Below are 18413 nucleotides of genomic sequence, written 5' to 3'. Positions count from 1 at the left end.
AGATAAAAAAGATGAACAGTGAAAGGACAGCAAACTCACAGTTATTAAGAACCACACCTAAAACAAAAGCAAACTAAGAAGACAGCTAGATCAGGAGCAGAACCATAGAAATGGAGATCACATGGAGGGTTAGCAACAGGGGAGTGGGAGAAGAAGGGGGGAGAAGGTACAGAAAGTAAGTAGCATGGATGGTAGGTAGAAAATAGACAGGGGGGAGGGCAAGAATAGTAGCGGAAGTATAGAATCTAAAGAACTTGAGACACGTGGTCATGAACTAAAGGGGGGGATGGTGGGGGAGGGGGTGTGCAGGGTGGAGGGTAATGAAGGGGGGAAATAGAACAACTGTAATGGCATAATTAATAAAATATATTTTAAAAAAGAAAACTGTGTTAGGTTATTTAGCAAAATATTTCAGGCTTTTTGGGGATTTTTGCTTTTCTGCTATTGATCTTTTTAAAAAGTTAATTCTTCCTTGGTTCAAGAGTGAGCTGTACTGCCGTTTTAATTTTTGAAGTATGGGCATAAGAGCTAATTAATTTATTCTGAGCTAAGTATTTGCTCTGTTAAAAACTATTGGTTTACATGGTTTCAATTTGTGTAATTTCTAGTACCATTTATGTAGACAGTTAATAGATTCAGAAAGTGTTTATTGCTGGAAAAGGAGACTAATAGGATAGGGATGCTCATTATTTCACTGACTTCAGGATTATTATGTACATCTCACTTCAGGGCATATGATCACTTTTCTGCACAGAGTCCATTTAACTTAAGTGGCTTCAGTATAGACAGGCTGTGTATGTGCATATGCGTCAAGTGGTCCCTGATCATGACTCTAGGCTGTTATTTTGTTAAGTTGGAACTTCTTTCCCAGAATTTGTCATATGTAGCACTCTACCCTGATGTTCCTTCTTGAAGACCAAACTCACAGATTCATGCTTTCAGTTGACTGCTTTTGTTTTTACAGAATTTGAATTTTTAGTTTTGTACAGAATTTCTCTTCACCCAATTTTTTTGGTTAGGTAGCTGCATATGTGGTGAAAACTGTTGCATTCAGTGAATCTGAAAATACAACCAGCATTCGTCAGACTCTTCAGAGGCAGGGATTCTGTTCACAGTTTCAGCGTCCAGCACCTGCATTCCATTAAGCAGTAAAATAAGTGGGACAAGGAGCTCACTCTGTTGACCTCCCAGAGTTTATTGATTCGTGCGCAGGTAATTACTTGGGCCTCTGCTCTGCCAGGTTCTTAGGCTTTGGGCACAAAGAAGTGGGAAGGTCAGCGGGCCCTGCTGGCACCAGTGGAGTCACAGGTTGGGAGGCTTTAGAAATAAGAGGCTCATTCAGTTCACCTCAAGTCATGGAGGATTTTTCTTGTAAGAATATTTGAGGATTACAGTTACACTTCTGGGTCTCCTGGGAGGAGAGGAATTAAGACCAATCTAGTGGAATACAGTTTGGGAACTGAGGGGATTTCTGGTTAGACAAGAATGAAGATACTCATAGGACATAGGACTCTCAGTCTTCCACTGCAGTGGCGTTTAGAAGAAAGTCAAAGCTATGTAAATAACTCTGCATTTTTCTTGAAGATTCACTAAGATCTTAGGTTGTATCTCTTTAAACTGTTAGCAATTTAGTGTATTCTTAAGTCGTGTTTCATGTTTCTCCAGGAATATAATGCATTTCCTGTATTTTTCCTTCTATATTTTCCTAGTTGCTAGTATTGGTTTGGGGTTTTTTTTGGGGGGGGATGAGTACATTCACAGAATATTTATAGATCAGAAACTCTAAAGGTGAAAACTTTATTTGACTTGTCACATTTTAAAACATCATCTGTTAACTTTTTTTGTGAGTTTGTACTGCTGCTTACTTTGTGTGTGTTGAAAACAGTAATATTGGTAACAGTAGCTCACAATAAATAAACGTTAGTCTCTTACATTTGAATAGGAATGTATAGAGTCACTTTGAAAGATGTTTATGTTTTCTCTTCATAACCTCCGCCCCCACCCCAAAGAAGGCAGGCAGGTCTTACTTTTTATAAGTTGAGAATTTAAGTCAAAGTTACATGATTCGTCCAAGGTTTCACAGAAGGCAACGGGGCCAGCAGTGGATGGAGCCTTAGCCTCCTGACTCCGGGTGGCACCCGGTGCTGGGTCTCAGCCTCGATCCCCAGTGTCAGGGAATCCTCACCTTCCTCCTGTTCTCTTCTCTGTCCTGGGGCTCCTGAGAGAGAGCACCAGGCTGCCCTGCCCAGACGTACGTTGCTTTATTTCCTGCAAGGCAATATGTCACCCTTGGTAATTAGACTTAAAAAATCTAGAAAAGTTGTGAACGTAACTTGTCAAAAGTTTGTTCAGGAAAGGTGTGTTTCATCCCTGCAAGTCGGTGTGGAGAAACATGGGTTGAGGGACTGGGTTTTTGGTAATTGTTGTTGGCACCCAGTGTTCACCTTGGCTACTGCGGACTACTAGTCAACGGCAACTGTCTTCGTAACTGCCCAGTCCTGCGCCCACGTACTGTTGGGAAGTGGAAGTCATAGTCACATAACCTATCTGCCTACAGTTTAAAAATTGATATAATTTCTCACAAAAATATACAGGGGGAATGAAGAAATCAATTTATAGTAAGTAAAATATGTTTTGGTAGGGATGTCCGTCAGCATGTATGTGAGCAGGCGTAATGTGGTCAGGTTTTCCACTTGCACGTGAAGTCACTGAGAATGTGAAGTGGCACTGCAGCTGTGGTGTGACTTTTTGAAATAATGAGCATCTTTTATTAAAATTCCAAACAAGAAAAAGTACAACCCTGCCCCAAATTCCTTTGATTTATGTGGTAGTCATGTTGTGGAAAATTTGGTGTATATTAAAACTGTATAAAATAATCATGTTTACATAAAGCAGTTCTCAGATGGTTATAAACTGACTTTTTTGCACCATGAATGTCCAGTTGGATATTTGAAAGGACAACAGGACAAAAATTGTGGGATTCAGGACAGTTCTTTGTTGTACAGGACTGCCCTGTATGTCGTCTGCCAAATGCCAAGGATGTCTTCTAAATTAAGGTGACAATGAAAAAATTGCCCCACAAATTCAGAATACACCTTCTAGGTGGCAGTGCCACTTATGCCGAAAGTCTCTGCCTTAAGCACTACAGAGACACAGAAACCTAAGGGACCCCAGAGAACATCTCAAACCAGAAGCTCTTAGTGCTATGATGTCGTTGTCTAGAGAGGCAGCAAGAGGAAGTCGACTTTGTTTTTCCCCCAAGGCAAAGATATGTTTTTGCCTTCATCTGGCCTTTATCAGCCCGCACTGGACTACCCTGCGTTCCTGTGGTTGAAGCCTCTTGCATCCCCTCCATTCCCTGTCTTTGGAGCTTTCTGGGGAAGCTTTCTTTAGACTAGGTTCTGAAGCAAATGTGAAAAGTGGGTTTGAAAGTATCCAAGAAAACTAATGGAAGTGTAAATATATGTAACTTACAGTTTACCCAATTAAAGGCTTTTTTGTACATAATTGTGACTTGGCAAATACATTGCTAAATTATTTTGTTACGTAAATCATGAGAATTTTATCTCTTGACAGGTACGATTTTGCTATACAGTACAGTATTTTGATAATTGGATTTGTGAGTTACTTCAAAAAGTTAATCTTTAATACCAATGCAAATCAATATGGAGGGAAATACTTAGCTATTATTGTGATTTCAGGAATCAATATTTTGCTTTCTGTTTTTTGTGAGGCAGCCTTTTGGTGATAGATGTACATACATAGTTCAGATTCTCCATCTGCCATAGGGTGGCTGTGTGAGGTAAAGCAAATTAATCAGTATCTCTGAGCCTTGTTGTAAATTGTCCTCATCAGTAATACAGTGATGCTGATACTTAATAGCATGGTTGCAAGGACTCATTTAGAACATCTGTGCAGTTTTCTCCTAGTACTTGCTACTGTGTGTTCATATTTTTTAGGCAATATAGAATAGGGCTGATAAAAATTTTAAGTCTTTTTTACTTGACCTATTTCCATAATATAATAATTACTGTTTTGAAAATACTGAAATATTAAAAAGTTTACAATAGATTCATGACATTCTGCCACTGAATATACTGTATAGTACATGCTGTCATTTCTGTAAATAATATGGACAGCAGATTTACCTGGTTCTCTCAAGAAATGAAGTTTTTAAAAACCTCACTTCTTGAGATAACTAAAACAAAAACCAAGAAGAAATAGTGGGCTGAATTGAGTCTGGGGAGCGGGCCCATGATAAGCTTCCCAGTTGAGTGGTAAATACACACACACACCAGCCTGAAATTGCAGCCTTCAGTATATAGATTTGTACGTCATTGACCTTTGGGTTACACAAAAATTGCAAAGCCACATATCTTGTATCTGAGAATATCGAGGCTACACTGTCCTTCACCTAATAATGATTTTAGTATACATGAGTGTTTTAAATTTTGTTTCCTAATATTTGCCATTGTAAAAATGATGCTGCTGAATAGTTACATACATTGCTTTTTTCTTTCTCTAGTGGTATTTCTTTTTTAGTTATTATTTAGTGATTTTTTTTTAGAGAGATAAAGACAGAGACATCAGTTTGTTGTTGCACTTACTTATGTCTTCATTGGTTGCTTCTTGTGTGTGCCCTCATTAGAGATTGAACCTTCAACCTTGATATATCGGGATGAGGCTCTAACCAACTGAGTTATCTAGCCAGGGTCTAGTCGTATTTCTTTAGGATAAATCTCTAAAAGTAAAAGTAGAATTACTCTATTAAAAGACACAAACCTTTTATGACACTTGATGTAATCGCCAAGTTATTTATAAACATATTCTATAGATGTACACTGTCTTCAGGTAAGTAGGTTCAGCTGTGTCTAGCTAGGGGATTTTTTTTTATTTAAAGTGTTTTGGGGGATACTGATTTTAAACAAATGAAATATTTTAATTTGTGTTTCTTTGGTTAGTAAGTTTTAACATTTACTTTTCATATGTTTGTGGTATTTCCTCTGGATTATTTATTCACTCATTTTTTCATATTTAACTTATAGGATCACTTAACTATTTGGTTTTTTTGTTGTTTTTTTTCAGAACTTTGGCTAAATTAGACTTTTATCTAATCATATTCTGCTTTTTTTCTTTCAGCTCCGGTAATAAACCGATTCACAAGGCGTGCCTCAGGTAACTCTATGTTATGGATTTTACTTATTAATGGTGACATTTTTAAAATGATGCCAATAGTGGAGAATAAGGTATGAAGAGAATAACTGCTATAGAGAAGTGGTTTTCCACTGGTGTGCAGCTGCAGGCACACTGGTGTGCCACAAGAATTTTTAAAACATGCAATATCTAACTACTTTGTCGGGGGCACGGAGTTTTTCCCCTTAGACTGTCAAATAAAAAACTGGCCACAGCCAGCACAACAATAGCCATTCATTGTGAATGAATCAAAATTATACCTATTTTTTGTCAGATCAGCAAAGATTATATACTTCTTGGTATGCTGCAGAATTTTAGTAGTTTATGTGTGCCATGAGGTGAAAAAGGTTGAAAATCACTGCTATAGATTGATAATTTATTTGTCATTTTCCCAGGAAAACATAACCCCTGATATAGTTAAGAATAAGAAGTAATTGGAAATAGTCTCTGATTGGCTAAACTTAAAAATTACACTGTGCAGTAAGGCTAATATCCCTTTTAAATGGAGACTGTCACCCCAGTTTGTTCACTCTTGCTCCTAATTAATTATTAGTATATGCATGATTGATAAGCCACAGTTTAGAAGCAGTATTTAGAAGATTGGGTAAAGGGTAAAGGACACTAGAAGCAGTGATGGATGAGAGGTTTTAATAAGGGACAGAAAACTTAAAATGCAGATGCCATAAGAACTTGTCATCATGTGGCCCTTTAGAATTGGAGCAGATTGCTTTACATCTGTTAATACCCCTGTGGTTATTGCTGTCTTCAAGACACTACTGTAACCTCCTACATCCTCACAGTGATTACAGATTAGGTTCATTACCTGCATTGGTAGAAGTACAGGACACAGCTGAGAGGTTCCATCCAGAATGATTGGAGTAAAGTTAGTTTGGGTATTTAAATGGGTAAACTGTTATTTGAAAAATAACTCACCTCTGTGGAATACTTCTCTGAAGGTAGAGGACAAATGAAGTCTTACCATGTTTGGTTTGAGAAAATTACTCCTTTTAAATATAACTAGATTTTTTTTGTTGAAAAACACAAGATAAACATTTTACACAGATCATCTTTGATGTTTATATAATGCAAATAAGTAATTTATTTCATAAAATTACTTTATTTCCATCTGTGCTATATTCCTAAAGGTGTTTTAAGGTTGAGTTTTATTTTTAATTGGGCAGCCATTATTGATAAAATTTACTCTAATGTAGTAACCAATTCTGTAAGGAGAAAGACAAGGATGAGAAAAATACGCTGTATTGGGATGCTGTTTATTTTACCCTCCTAATTTTTTGTAATCTCAAGGCATATTTATTTTAAATGTTGAAAACAAAAAGTAAATTGTAATAACTTGTGGAATGAGAGATTATGTTCATATTAGTAAGTCATCAAATTTTATCCCAAAGTAGAGCTATGAAGAATGATCACAGTCTAGTTTGGTATATAATCTTTATGAGCAGTGGTGGAAACAAAAGAGGAATAGAGAATCAATAGGATGATATCTTGTATTTGTGATTTAAAATTCTTTTCATAGTACATAGTTAAGAATTTTAGAGTAAATTATTTACTTTTTTGTCTAAAACATGAGATTTATTTCTGGGCAAGTTTCATGAGTATTCATTGTACCTTATACATATCATCAGTTAATGAGTTTGGGCTCCAGTTATGTAGGTTACTTTTTTTAAAATATTTTATTTATTTTTAGAGAGAGGGGAAGGGGGGGAGTAAAACGTCAAAGAAACCTTCATGTGAGGGAAATATCGATTGATTGCCTCTCATTCATGCCCCATCCATGGACTGAACCTGCTCTGCATTTGCCCTGCTCTGGAATGGAACCAACCACCTTTCGATGATCCCCATTCAACAAAGCCACACTGTTGAGTGTGTAGGTTGCTTTTGAAACACTGTTATTTGAGTGCCCCTTTACCACTAATCCTGTGAGCAGTGTATCTCAGCAGGGCTTTGCTCAAAATGGAGAGAAGGTGGAATGTTAGCAGAGAAATACATATTAAAGCGATATTGCATTTATTCCTAAAATGACAGGACGTAGGAAATGTCAGTGAACATAATAAGAAGCAATTCGATTTAAAGAAAAATGATAAAGTGATACAAAGTCCAAGGATCATGTTTTTAAAGCATACGCCTTAAAAGGAATAAAAATTGTTACTGTAACATTCTGAAACCATGATGAGAATAAGTTGTGACATTGAATATAGGAAGGAAAAGAGAATTAATTTATGGAGTGCCCCTGGTGGGTCAGGCACTAAGCCTTTTATATACATTGCTAAGCATTTTATATACATTTTCAGTCTTTCAAGTAAGGCAAATAGGATTATGTTTACTACTTTAGCTAAAAAAAACAGTGGTTAAAAAAAAAAAAAGGAATGGGATTGTTACAGAACTGCACTCCCCCCCCCCCAGCCTACCCCGTGGGTCTTTTGTTCTGTGGCACCAGATACTGTGGCAGAAAAAACATCTCCCTTCCTCCCCAGTGGTCTTAATTACTCTGGGTTCTTTTTGCCTGCTGCTGATAGGAACTGTGGCTCTCAATGCCAGAGTTTGGCAAAAAGGAAAGGAATTATTTATTCAAAAGTTATACGGGTTTAGAGTAATGGTGGAATGTCGTTAAATTTCAAAGTCCCTTTAAAACTCCCACAGACACACACATAGTCCTGCTTCTCCTTGCCAGACCAGGTCAGTTAGGGGTACTGTCTCTCAGGAAAAGAAGTAGAATTTGTAGCTTGGCTAGGCTCCCATTCTTTTTTTTAAATACTGTTTAATTTTATTGTTCAAGTACAGTTTTCTGCCTTTTCCCCTGACCCCTCCCCAACAACCCAGACATCTCCACATCCCTCCAGTGTTTCCACCCCTCCTTTCATTTTTCTTGTTGCTATATCAAATGGGATGTTTTTCCTGATTTCTGTTTCTGATATTTCATTGTTGGTATACAAAACTACCTTTGATTTCTGAATATTGACTTTGTATCCCACTGTTTTACCAAATTTATTTATTAGTTCGAGCAGTTTTTTGGTTGAATCTATAGGATTTTCTATGTACACTATCATATCGTCTGTAAATAATGACTGTTTTGTTTCCTCTTTTCCAGTTTGGATGCCCTTTATTTCTTTTTCTTGTCTGATTGCTGTGGCAAGGACTTCCATTACTATGTTGAACAGAAGTGGTGAAAGTGGACAACCTTGTCTTGTTCCTAATCTTAGTGGGAAGGTTTTTAGTTTTTGCCCATTGAGTATGATGTTGGCTGTAGGTCTCTCATATATGGCCTTTATTATGTTGAGGAATGCTCCCTGTATTCCCACTTTGCTGAGTGTTTTCATCATAAATGGGTGCTGTACCTTATCAAATACTTTTTCTACATCTATTGGTATGATCTGTGATTTTTGTTTTTCCTTTTGTTTATGTGATGTATTACATTTATTGATTTGTGAAACTTGTATCATCCTTGCATCCCTGGGATGAATCCCACTTGGTCATGGTGTATGATCTTTTTCATGTATTGCTGGATGCAGTTTGTCAATATTTTGTTGAGGTTTTTAGTGTCTGTGTTTATCAGTGATGCTGGCCTGAAGTTTTCTTTGTTGTGTCTTTATCTGGTTTTGTGATTAGGATGATGCTGGCTTCATAAAAAGAGTTTGGGAGTCTTCTGTCTTCATGGATTTTTTTTTGGAATAGTCTGTGAAGGAAAGGGGTTAGCTCTTCCTTAAATGTTTTATAGAATTTTCCTGTCAAACCATCTGGTCTTGGGCATTTGTTTGTTGGGAGATTTTTGATTACTGCTTCAATTTCATCTGCTGTTATTGGTCTGTTCAGGCTTTCTGCTTCTTTTTCATTGAATTTTGGAAGATTATATTTTTCTAGAAATTTTTCCATTTCATGTAGGTTTTCAGATTTCTTGGTATATAGTTCTTCATAGTAAATTCTTGTAATCCTTGTATCTCTGTGGTATCAGTTGTAATCTTTCCTTTTTCATTTCTGATTGTGTTTATTTGGATTCTGTCTTTCTTGATGAACCTGCTTCAAGGCTTGTCGATTTTGTTTACCTTTTCGAAGAGCCAGCTTCTGGATTCATTGATCTTTAGAATTGTGCTTTTAGTCTCTATATCATTTAATTCTGCTCTGATCTTGGTTACTTCCTTCCTTCTACTTGCTCTGGGCTGTCTTTGTTGTTGTTCCTTGAGTTCTTGTAGGTGTAGGGTTAGGTTGTTTATTTGAAATGTTTCTATCTTTTTTTGGGTAGGCCTGTATGGCTATGAACTTCCCTCTTAGGACTGCCTTCTCTGTGTCCCATAAGTTTTGAGTTGTTGTGAGTTCATTTTTATTTGTTTCCAGAAACTTTTTGATTTCTTCCCTAATTTCATTCTTGACCCTTTTATTGTTCAATAGCATGGTATTCAATCTCCATGAGATTGTTTTGAATGTTTTTGAGGTTTTTCCCTTGGGGTTGTTTTCTAGTTTCAGTCCCTTGTGTTTGGAGAAAATGCTTGATATGATTTCAGTTTTCTTGAATTTGTTGAGGCTTGTTTTGTGTCCTATCATGTGGTCTGTCTTTGAAAATGTTCCATGTGCATTTGAAAAGAATGTGTATTCTTTGGGATGAAGTGCTCTCTATATATCAGTTAAGTCCATTTCATCTAGGACAGTATCTTTGTTGGTATTTTGTTTGGAAGATCTGTTCATTTTTGATAGTGGGGTGTTAAAATCCCCTACTATAATTGTGTACCTGTCAATATCTTTCTTGAAGTCCTCCAAGATTTTCTTTATGTATTTGGGTGCTCCTGTGTTGGGTGCATATATATTTACAGTGTTTATGTCTTCTTGGTGGATTCTTCCCTTGAGTATTATGAAGTGAGCTTCTGGGCCTCTTTTTATGGCCCTTTTTTTGAAGACCGTTTTGTCTGATATGAGTATTGCTACCCTGGCTTTTTTTCCCTATCCATTTGCTTGGAATATTTGTTTCCAGCCATTCAGTTTCAGTCTGTGTAGGTCTTTTGTCCTGAGGTGGGTCTCTTGTAGGCAGCATATGTGTCGGTCATGCTTTCTTATCCATTCAGCTATTCTGTGTTTTTTGATTGGAGCATTTAACCCATTTACATTTAAGGTTATTATTGATAGGTACTTGTTCATTGCCATTTTTTCTTCTTTGTTAAATCAGTCCCTTTAGCATCTTTTGCAGAGCTTGTTTGTTGGAGTTGTATTCTTTCAGCCTTTTGTCTGGGAAGCTCCTTATTTGGCCTCCCATTTTAAGTGAGAGCCTTGCTGGATAGAGTAGTCTTGGTTGTAGGCCCTTGGTTTTCATTACTTGGAATGTTTCTTGCCAATCCCTTCTGGCTTGGAGCATTTCCATTGAGAAGTCAGCTGCTAGTCTTATTGCAGCGCCCTTGTATGTTATGTTACTTCCTGTTTTACCCTGGTCGCCTTTAAGATTTTCTCTTTGTCCTAGAATTTTGCCTGTTAATTATAATGTGTTTTGAAGTGGGCCTGTTTGGTTTTTCTCTTGATTGGGGCTCACTGTGTTTCTTGGATTTGTGTGACATTTTCTCTCATCAAATCAAGGAAGTTTTCAGTCATTACTTTTTCAAAAAGGTTTTCTATCCCTTGCTCTTCTTCTCCTCCTTCTGGTATTCCTATTATATGGATATTACTGTGTTTCATGTTGTCTTACAGTTCCCTTAACACCTCTTCATTCATTCTGACTCTCTTTTCCTTTTCTTGCTGTATCTGGGTTTTTTTTTTCTACCTTGTACTCCAGCTCGCTGATTTAATCCTGTGCTTCATCCAGCCTGGTTGTAGTTTCTTGTAGTGTGCTTTTTATTTCTGAGATTTTCTTGTTCATTTCTTCCTGGTTGTTGTTTATAGTTTCTATTTCCTTTTTCATACTGTTGTAGTTCTCACTCAGTTCCTTGTAGTTGTCTGTGAGTTCCTTGAGCATATTTAAAACCATTCTTTTGAATTCTGTATCTGATAGTTTGCTTATCTCCATTTTATTTAGCTCTTTTAGTGGGGAGTCTTCCATTCCTATTGATTGCATGTTCTTTTTTTGTCTCCCCATTTTACGTGTCTCTTTTTGTTTTTTTCTGCACTTCCTGATGTTTTGCTTTGCTAGCTATCTTTGTAGGGTGAACTTTTGTGGTAGGAATTCTGTGGGGTTCAGTGGTGTGGTCTCTTTGATCTCCTTGTGTGGATGCTCTAGGTTTGCCCTTTCTTCTATTTGTGTGGACTCTCTTGTTGTACTTGGTTTTTTACTTTTTTGTGTTTCCTTTATTGGTGGTTTTTCTCCACTAGCAAGGATATTGATGTTCGAAGGTTCCACCTCTTCTTGTATGTGATCAGTGGTAGGGGGGTAGGCAAAATGGATTAAGAAAGTGGGAGAGTATTTTATGGGATTTCAAGTACTAGCAAGTAGAGAAGAGATGGAAGATTCTTTCCATAAATGTAGTGTTAACTGTGATATTTCTCCCAACTAGCTGCTTTTTATGAAAGGTGAAAGATAAAACTCTTGTTTGAGGGGAGGAGGATTGTGAGCTGAATCTGGAAAACAGAGCTTGTGCAAGGTTAGATGATGAGATGTAGTGAGAATAAAGGAGAGAAAGTAGTGTGTGAGAGAATTGAGTTAACAATAATAAAGGAATAAAGTGGAGTGGGCTAAGATCACGGAGGGTTGCTGTGTAGTATTTACAATTGTATGGAACAATGATTATTTACAATAGTACTGGAACAATAATAATGTGTCAAGAAATCTATGATTTGGATAACCAGACTAGAAAGTACATGATCAAGAGTAGTGTGTTATTGGAACACAAGTGAAGTGGAAGAAGGAAAATTAAAATACAATAAAGAGAGAATAAGGGAAACCAACAAACAGTGTAAATAAAAATAAAAATGAGGAAAACTAAGTATATGGAAGAGAAATTTAAAAAATACTAATAAGAGAAGTAAAAATATTGAGAACATAATAATAATACAAATAAACAATAAAATGTTAGTTCTATGGGATAGCAAAGTGACACTTGTCTCAATTTCTCAGTTTTGGGGGTTAGCCTTGTGCCCTCCCTTTGGATTTGTCCCTGGACCTTTCATAACTCCACGTCTTATTGTCTCACTTGGGGGAAGAAAAAAAGAAAAACAAGAAAAGAAAAAAAATAAGCCTCCTGCTGACTTTAAACCTGTTCAGCGAGTTCTGCTGGTCTTCCTAGATGCTACAGGAAGAGGGGGGCTGGGCTTCCCTTTTCTCCCTTCCTATGATTTTAAGGTGGGGACCAGGTCTGGGCTGCAATATTCACAGTTGCTCAGCCTCTGGCTCAGGTTCTCCATGCTGCCAGGCTCAAATCTACCACTCAGTATCTGGGCACATAGCACGAGTCAGGCCCAGGTATGCTGTTCTGCTCATCCACTCAGCCCCTGGGGTATGCAGCTCAAATCCCCCTTGGGGTGTGTCAGCCTCTGTTCCAGAGTTTCTTACAAAGCAGCCCCCCACCGTTCTTATCAAACACGTGGCTTTTCACACAGCCCGACTTTCCAACCAGTCTGGAGACTATGTAGTCAGAGTATGACACAGCCCAACTTCTCCCTTCTCCACATGTCTCCTGGCACTCTACAATTTCTCTGGTGTCAGCGTCCAGTCTCAGTGGATGTGTACTGCCTCTGCGTGTCTCCCACTTCGTCTCTATTCTCTCCCCCTACCCCTCAGTGACTTCCAGCATCCAGGTCCCTCCCTGGTTGCTGGGCTGCCCTCCCTGGTGCTGGGCTGCCCGCCCTGCTCTGGTGGGGGAGGGGCTGGTGATCTGACTCTTTTACTCGTATCCTGAGGCGCTGGGCCAGGGGCCACAGCAGCCTAGGTCCCTGCACACATTCCAGGGACCTTACCATCCTCACTGTCTGTTTTTCAGTGTCCTCTACAATTTTTGGCCTCCAGACTTCATGTAAGTTGGGATTCTGTTGGTTGTTCCCTCTGTTCCTCAAAAGGTCAGCCAGGTGTTCCAGCTGGGCGCAGGCAGAACTGGGCTCAGCTCCCACCTACTTTGCCACCATCTTGCCGTAACCTCTAGGATCCCATTCTTAATCCAAGACTGCATCCTCATGGTGGGCGGGGAATCCTACATCCTTTCAAACCACATGGCTACTACATCTTGCTTTCCTGCTTTCTAAGCCATGTGGTCAAGAGAGCCCCCTCTCTGCCCCCAAACCACGTGGATGAAGCCCCTTTCCACTCCCGGATGGCATGTTAAAAAGCCCCCAAACTGCGTGGTAAAGCTCCAGCATGGTTGCTGCGCCTGGGTTTAAATGCCGGCTCAGATTTTCCTGCATAACCGTGTTTCCAACTTCTCCCACACTGGGTTACACCTGCCAATTAGTCTGGTTTCTTTGCCTTTCTCAGCTGCCATTGTTAGTCTGGGCAAGTATGGCCCTGTGACATAGGAGCCACCTCCAAGCCTCTGGAAGGCGCAGGAAGCCCCTCAGGCTACATGGCATAGCGGTTAGAGTCATGCCCATCTCCCTGGTTCTGAGCAGGCACAGCTCTTTAAACACTGGAAGGTTTTTCAGTTATGCAAAGTAGCTTTTAGTGGCCCTGCTTTGTCCTGTCCTCTCCCCCCCACCCCCCCCAGCGATAGCTGTGGGGGTTTGGGGAAAACTCTAGCTCAGCACCCTACTACAGGATGTAATTAATCATCTACATGTCTATAATTCATGTTGACTTTCTTATGTTAAAAACTTGTTTAAAACTTTCATGGCAAAGAAGAAAATAAAAACAATCTTAAGCCATCTTGAAGAGGAGATTTTATAGTTTTCTTTGTTAATTTAGTGGCTAAAAGTAATTTATTTTCATGGTAGAGATATACATCAGTTTCTTTTCCAGTAACATTTCCTGAAAATGAAAATAAATGTCTGCTTGATATAGGTAGTCATACTTGGTAATTAAAATATTTCTTAGGCTATCTTAGGCTTGGAGTTTTATTTAAGAAATACTTTTCTTCTTGGAAATAAATTGTAAAACTTTGCAATTTAGGGGGTGAAAATAAGTTAGGTAAAATTAACCAGAAGTCTATATGATATGAAAGTTTTAAAAAATTCATCTATTTTTAATATAACAGTAATAAATGCTATGTTTTTATATATAAAATAACAATAAGTACACTATGTTTAGTGCTATGTATTCAACCACTATTGATTGAATGAAACAAATGTTGTATTTCACATTCTGACTGACTTTCCCAAATCTCTGAGGTTTTGGCTTTTGATAATTGCATCTATCAAAATGACTTTTTCAACCTGAATGATTCAAACAAAACATTTATTTCTTTTATGCCTTTTTCTTTTGTTGTGGTTCATGAAGATGAAAGGAATATTTATATTAAAGTGTTTAACAAAAGCGTTATTTAGGATCATTTTTACACTATTAATAATACTTTCTGCTAAACGCTTCTCATGTGTTTTCAGTAGCTCTCCAAAAAACTGTCAATTTTTATTTCTGTAAGTAAAATAAATCATTTTACTTGGTATTTCCAAACAAAATTCCTAGCTTTATTTTTTTAATCCTCACCTGAGGAGGAAGGGAGGGAAGGAGAAAGAGAGAGAAAAACATTGATGTGACAAAGAAACATTGATTGATTGCCCCCCACATGTGCCCCGATTGAGAATCAAACTGGGAATTGAACCCACAACCTGCATATGTGCCTTGACTGGGGATTGAACCGGCCACCTTTTGGTTTATGGGATGATGCTCCAACCAACAGAGCCACACCGTCCAGGGCCAAAATTCCTAGAATCTTAAGAGTTTGTAGTGATTTCAGAATTTCTTTTTTAAAGTTTTTAAAAAGATTTAATTTATTTTTAGAGAAAGGGGAAGAGAGGGAGAAAGAGTGGGAGAAAAATATCAGTGTGTAGTTGCGTCTCGCACACCCGCTTCTGGGGACCTGGCCCCACAACCCAGGCAGGTGCCCTGACTGGGAATCAAACCAGCGATGCTTTGGTTCACAGGCCTGTGTTCAGTCCACTGAGCTACACCAGCCAGGATGAGGTTTCAGGATTTCTTAAGCGGTTTTCCACTTGGTACAGGAATGAAAGAAAGAAAGCAAACCAATGGGCATTGGAAGAATAGGGTCTTGCTTTATATATTAGATTGGGTAAGTTGTACAAACCAAATTTGAAACTCTTAGATATCTCCTGAAATCCAGGTAAAATGTACCTTTGGTATCTTCTTGACAACACTCTGTAACCTTAATTTTATTATTATATTTTTATTGAGATATAATTGGCATATAATGTTGTGTATGTTTAAGGTGTACATTGTGTTGATTTGATACATTTCTATATCGCAGTCTGATTACCCATAATGTTATTTTAAATAGCACCCCATAATCCTACTTTGAAACAAAAAAAGTACTGCTTTTGTTCTTTTTTAAACTCATTTCCACTCTTAGTAATCACTTCTTGTCTGTTTTTCTAAATACACAGAAATCATACACAACCTGTTTTAGAGTTTTTATGTAATTAACATTGCAGATTTGGGGTTTAATTTTTCCTGTAGCTTATTGTGGGCTTTATCTTTGGGAGGTCATTCTTTTTGGTGGAAAATAGAAGTACACCATTTATTGTTGTAATTATTAAAAGTTATCACTGACTGGTGTAGCTCAGTAGGTTGGGCAGTGTCTAGCAAACCAGAAGGTCACCAGTTTGATTCCCAGTCAGGGCATATGCCTAGGTTGCGGGCCAGGTCTCCAACTGGGGACGTGTGAGAAGTAAGTGATTGATGTTTCTTTGTCACATCGATGTTTCTCTCCTTTCTTTCTCCCTCTTTTCCCTGTCTAAAAATAAATATATAGGGTTTTTAAAAAATTATCTGTGGTGGTAGATAGAGTAACTCAGTAAAACTTTGAAGAGTAAACTAAGCAAACAACAATCTTGTTTCATCGTTCATGTAACAAAGTATAACATATGGGAAAGACCCTAGACTGCAGAGTTCCAAAGACCAGACTTGAGTTCAGAGTACCCATTTGCTCATTGAATTTGCATATAAGTTCTTTATCTCATTGAGTTTTACTTTATTTTAATTTTATTTCAGTTTGGAATCATACCAGCTGTAGTCATACTTGTGATGGTTAAATCGTTTTTATTAAGCAGAAAGTCTAGGCTCTCAAAAATGTTAAGTGGTTGTTTTCTAGAACATTAAAACAAAAGAAAACAATAATATCCTCAGCTCTGTGCCTTAGCCTGCCATTAAAAAAGCCTTAAAGTTATAACACTATTTGGTATTCATCCTTTAATATAGGCATCTCTTTTTATGATTTGCACTTGATGATTTTTAAAAAGATTATAATGGTTTTTATTTGTGTTTTTTTCCCCTCTGAATTGAGGGGAAAAAATGTCACAGAGTGTCCTTTCACCTGGAGACACTGGGCTGCAGCCTGAGCTCAGACCTCTCGCTCAGTTTTTTTAACCTCAGGATTTTCTTTTGAAAAAAGGCAAACATAGGAAAGTATGAAGAGTAAGTCAGTGGACACCTTTATCTAGAATTCCCATTTATTAGTATTTTGCCACATTTGCACACTGTTTTCCTTCCTTTCTTACACATGCACATACAGATACTTTTTGTTTTTTTCACTGAACCTTTTAGGAATCCTGAATGCTTCATGGATAGCTCCTAAAAATAAGGACATTCTTCTGCATAATGTAACACAGGAGTTTAATCTTCATACAATGATGTTAATTAATATAGAGTCTAGAGTTTGATTTCCTCAGTTGTCTTGATATGTTCTGTCTCCCTCTCTGTTTTTGTTTTTTAAATTCAAGCTCATTCAAGGCCTTTATATTGATGGAATTTAATTGTCACGACTCTGCTTTTCATGTCATAAATTGACTTCTTTTTTTGCATCCTGCTTTCTTAGAGTTCTGGAGGTTATCCCTAACAATGAAACAGTTCCCTGTATCACGTGCTGTGAATTCCTGGATGCATGGGCACGTCCACTGCCTGGTCACTGGGCCCCATTGACATGCACAAATCTCTGCACTGACACTGGTGTTGCTTTCATGGACTGCTGTGAGCATTACTTGTTGTAATACATAATTATTTCTTATAATAGAAGTGAAAATCAAACTCCAAATTATGAATTTGCTAATCTTTATTTTCTTATATAGATAGTTAACCACCTCTACATTTTTAACATAAGCATTGAACTCTATAGTATATTTTTTAGCAGAGCTAAAACTTTCTATTTTTTCCTAAACCAGCATTTAGAATAATTCAGAGGTAAAATTAAGTTTTTAAATCTCATTTACCCACTGTGTAAAATGACATTAAAAACTCATTGAAATCACCCGAAACAGAAAATGATTAGGCCCCAAGAAAGTGGTGAAATAGCAGAAGTTCAGAATTTGTTTTGAATCTGATTCAGGGAACATGTGCTTTCTTTTGTTTTGTTTTGGAAATATTTTGTAGCTGTGGCATTCATTGTTTTTATTTTGAAGTGATTTGATGAGATCTCTTAAACCCCCGCCCCTCTCCCGTGATGAAGTGCCAGAGGTTATTCTCAGATTGTCAAACTAATTTGCTAGTATGACTACCTTTACCTTTTTTTGTTATAAAACATATTTTATTTAATTATTGTTCAAGTACAGTTTTCTGCCTTTTACTCTCATCCCAGCCCCTCCCCCCCCAGTGCTCCCCACCTCCCTCCCATTTCCACCCCCTATATTTACCTTTATATTTTGTTCTTGAAATGAGCATTTTCAAGCTTGGTAATCACCGATGCTAGGTAGATAACGCACACTGGAAGAATACCACTTTAACTCACTCAGCAAACATTTACTCAGTCTCTACTGTATGCCAGATGCAGTGCTGTGGATGCAGAGTCAGCTGCAGCCCTTGGGAAGCTCGTAGTCTAGCAGGGAGGCTGGCTGTGACTCAGTGTGGCCACCCTCTGAGTGTGACCAGTGTCCACAAAGGGAAAGGGAGAATACGTGTAGTTCTTCCAGGGTATGGCTCACAGGTGTCATTTGAGCTGATCTTTAAGTTCATAATATGGGTTTTAGGGGGCAAATTCACACTTTATTATTAAAAACTAGAGCTGTTTTGACTATAAAAAGCCCTTTTGTACAGTATGCTGCTCTGCCTTTTGCCTCTGCCATCAAGTACCTGTAGTATGTAGTAAACAGATGCCACGGCCATGGTCAGCAGGGTCTTAAGGCCAGGAATTATTTATGCCTTT

The 18413-nt window shown here is 37.9% G+C and overlaps 1 protein-coding gene across 2 annotated transcripts in view; it reads left to right on the top strand.

The window, feature by feature from the left end:
- The window catches only part of PRKAR2B (protein kinase cAMP-dependent type II regulatory subunit beta), a 113958-nt gene that overhangs the window by 20066 nt on the left and 75479 nt on the right, over positions 1 to 18413 (top strand). For both annotated transcript variants that reach the window (XR_005083230.2, XM_037150466.2), the window contains exon 2: positions 5140 to 5175. Coding sequence is in view for 1 of the 2 variants with exons in the window: in XM_037150466.2 (XP_037006361.2) it covers positions 5140 to 5175 (36 nt within the window). In the remaining variant the exon portion in view is untranslated. The remainder of the gene's footprint in view (positions 1 to 5139; positions 5176 to 18413) is intronic.

Source organism: Artibeus jamaicensis, unplaced genomic scaffold (assembly GCF_021234435.1).
Source record: "Artibeus jamaicensis isolate MK-2021 breed Jamaican fruit bat unplaced genomic scaffold, CSHL_Jam_final contig_834, whole genome shotgun sequence".
Taxonomy (NCBI): domain Eukaryota; kingdom Metazoa; phylum Chordata; class Mammalia; order Chiroptera; family Phyllostomidae; genus Artibeus; species Artibeus jamaicensis.
Note: the sequence above shows the minus strand (reverse complement) of the source record. Positions and strands in the feature narration are given on the sequence as shown.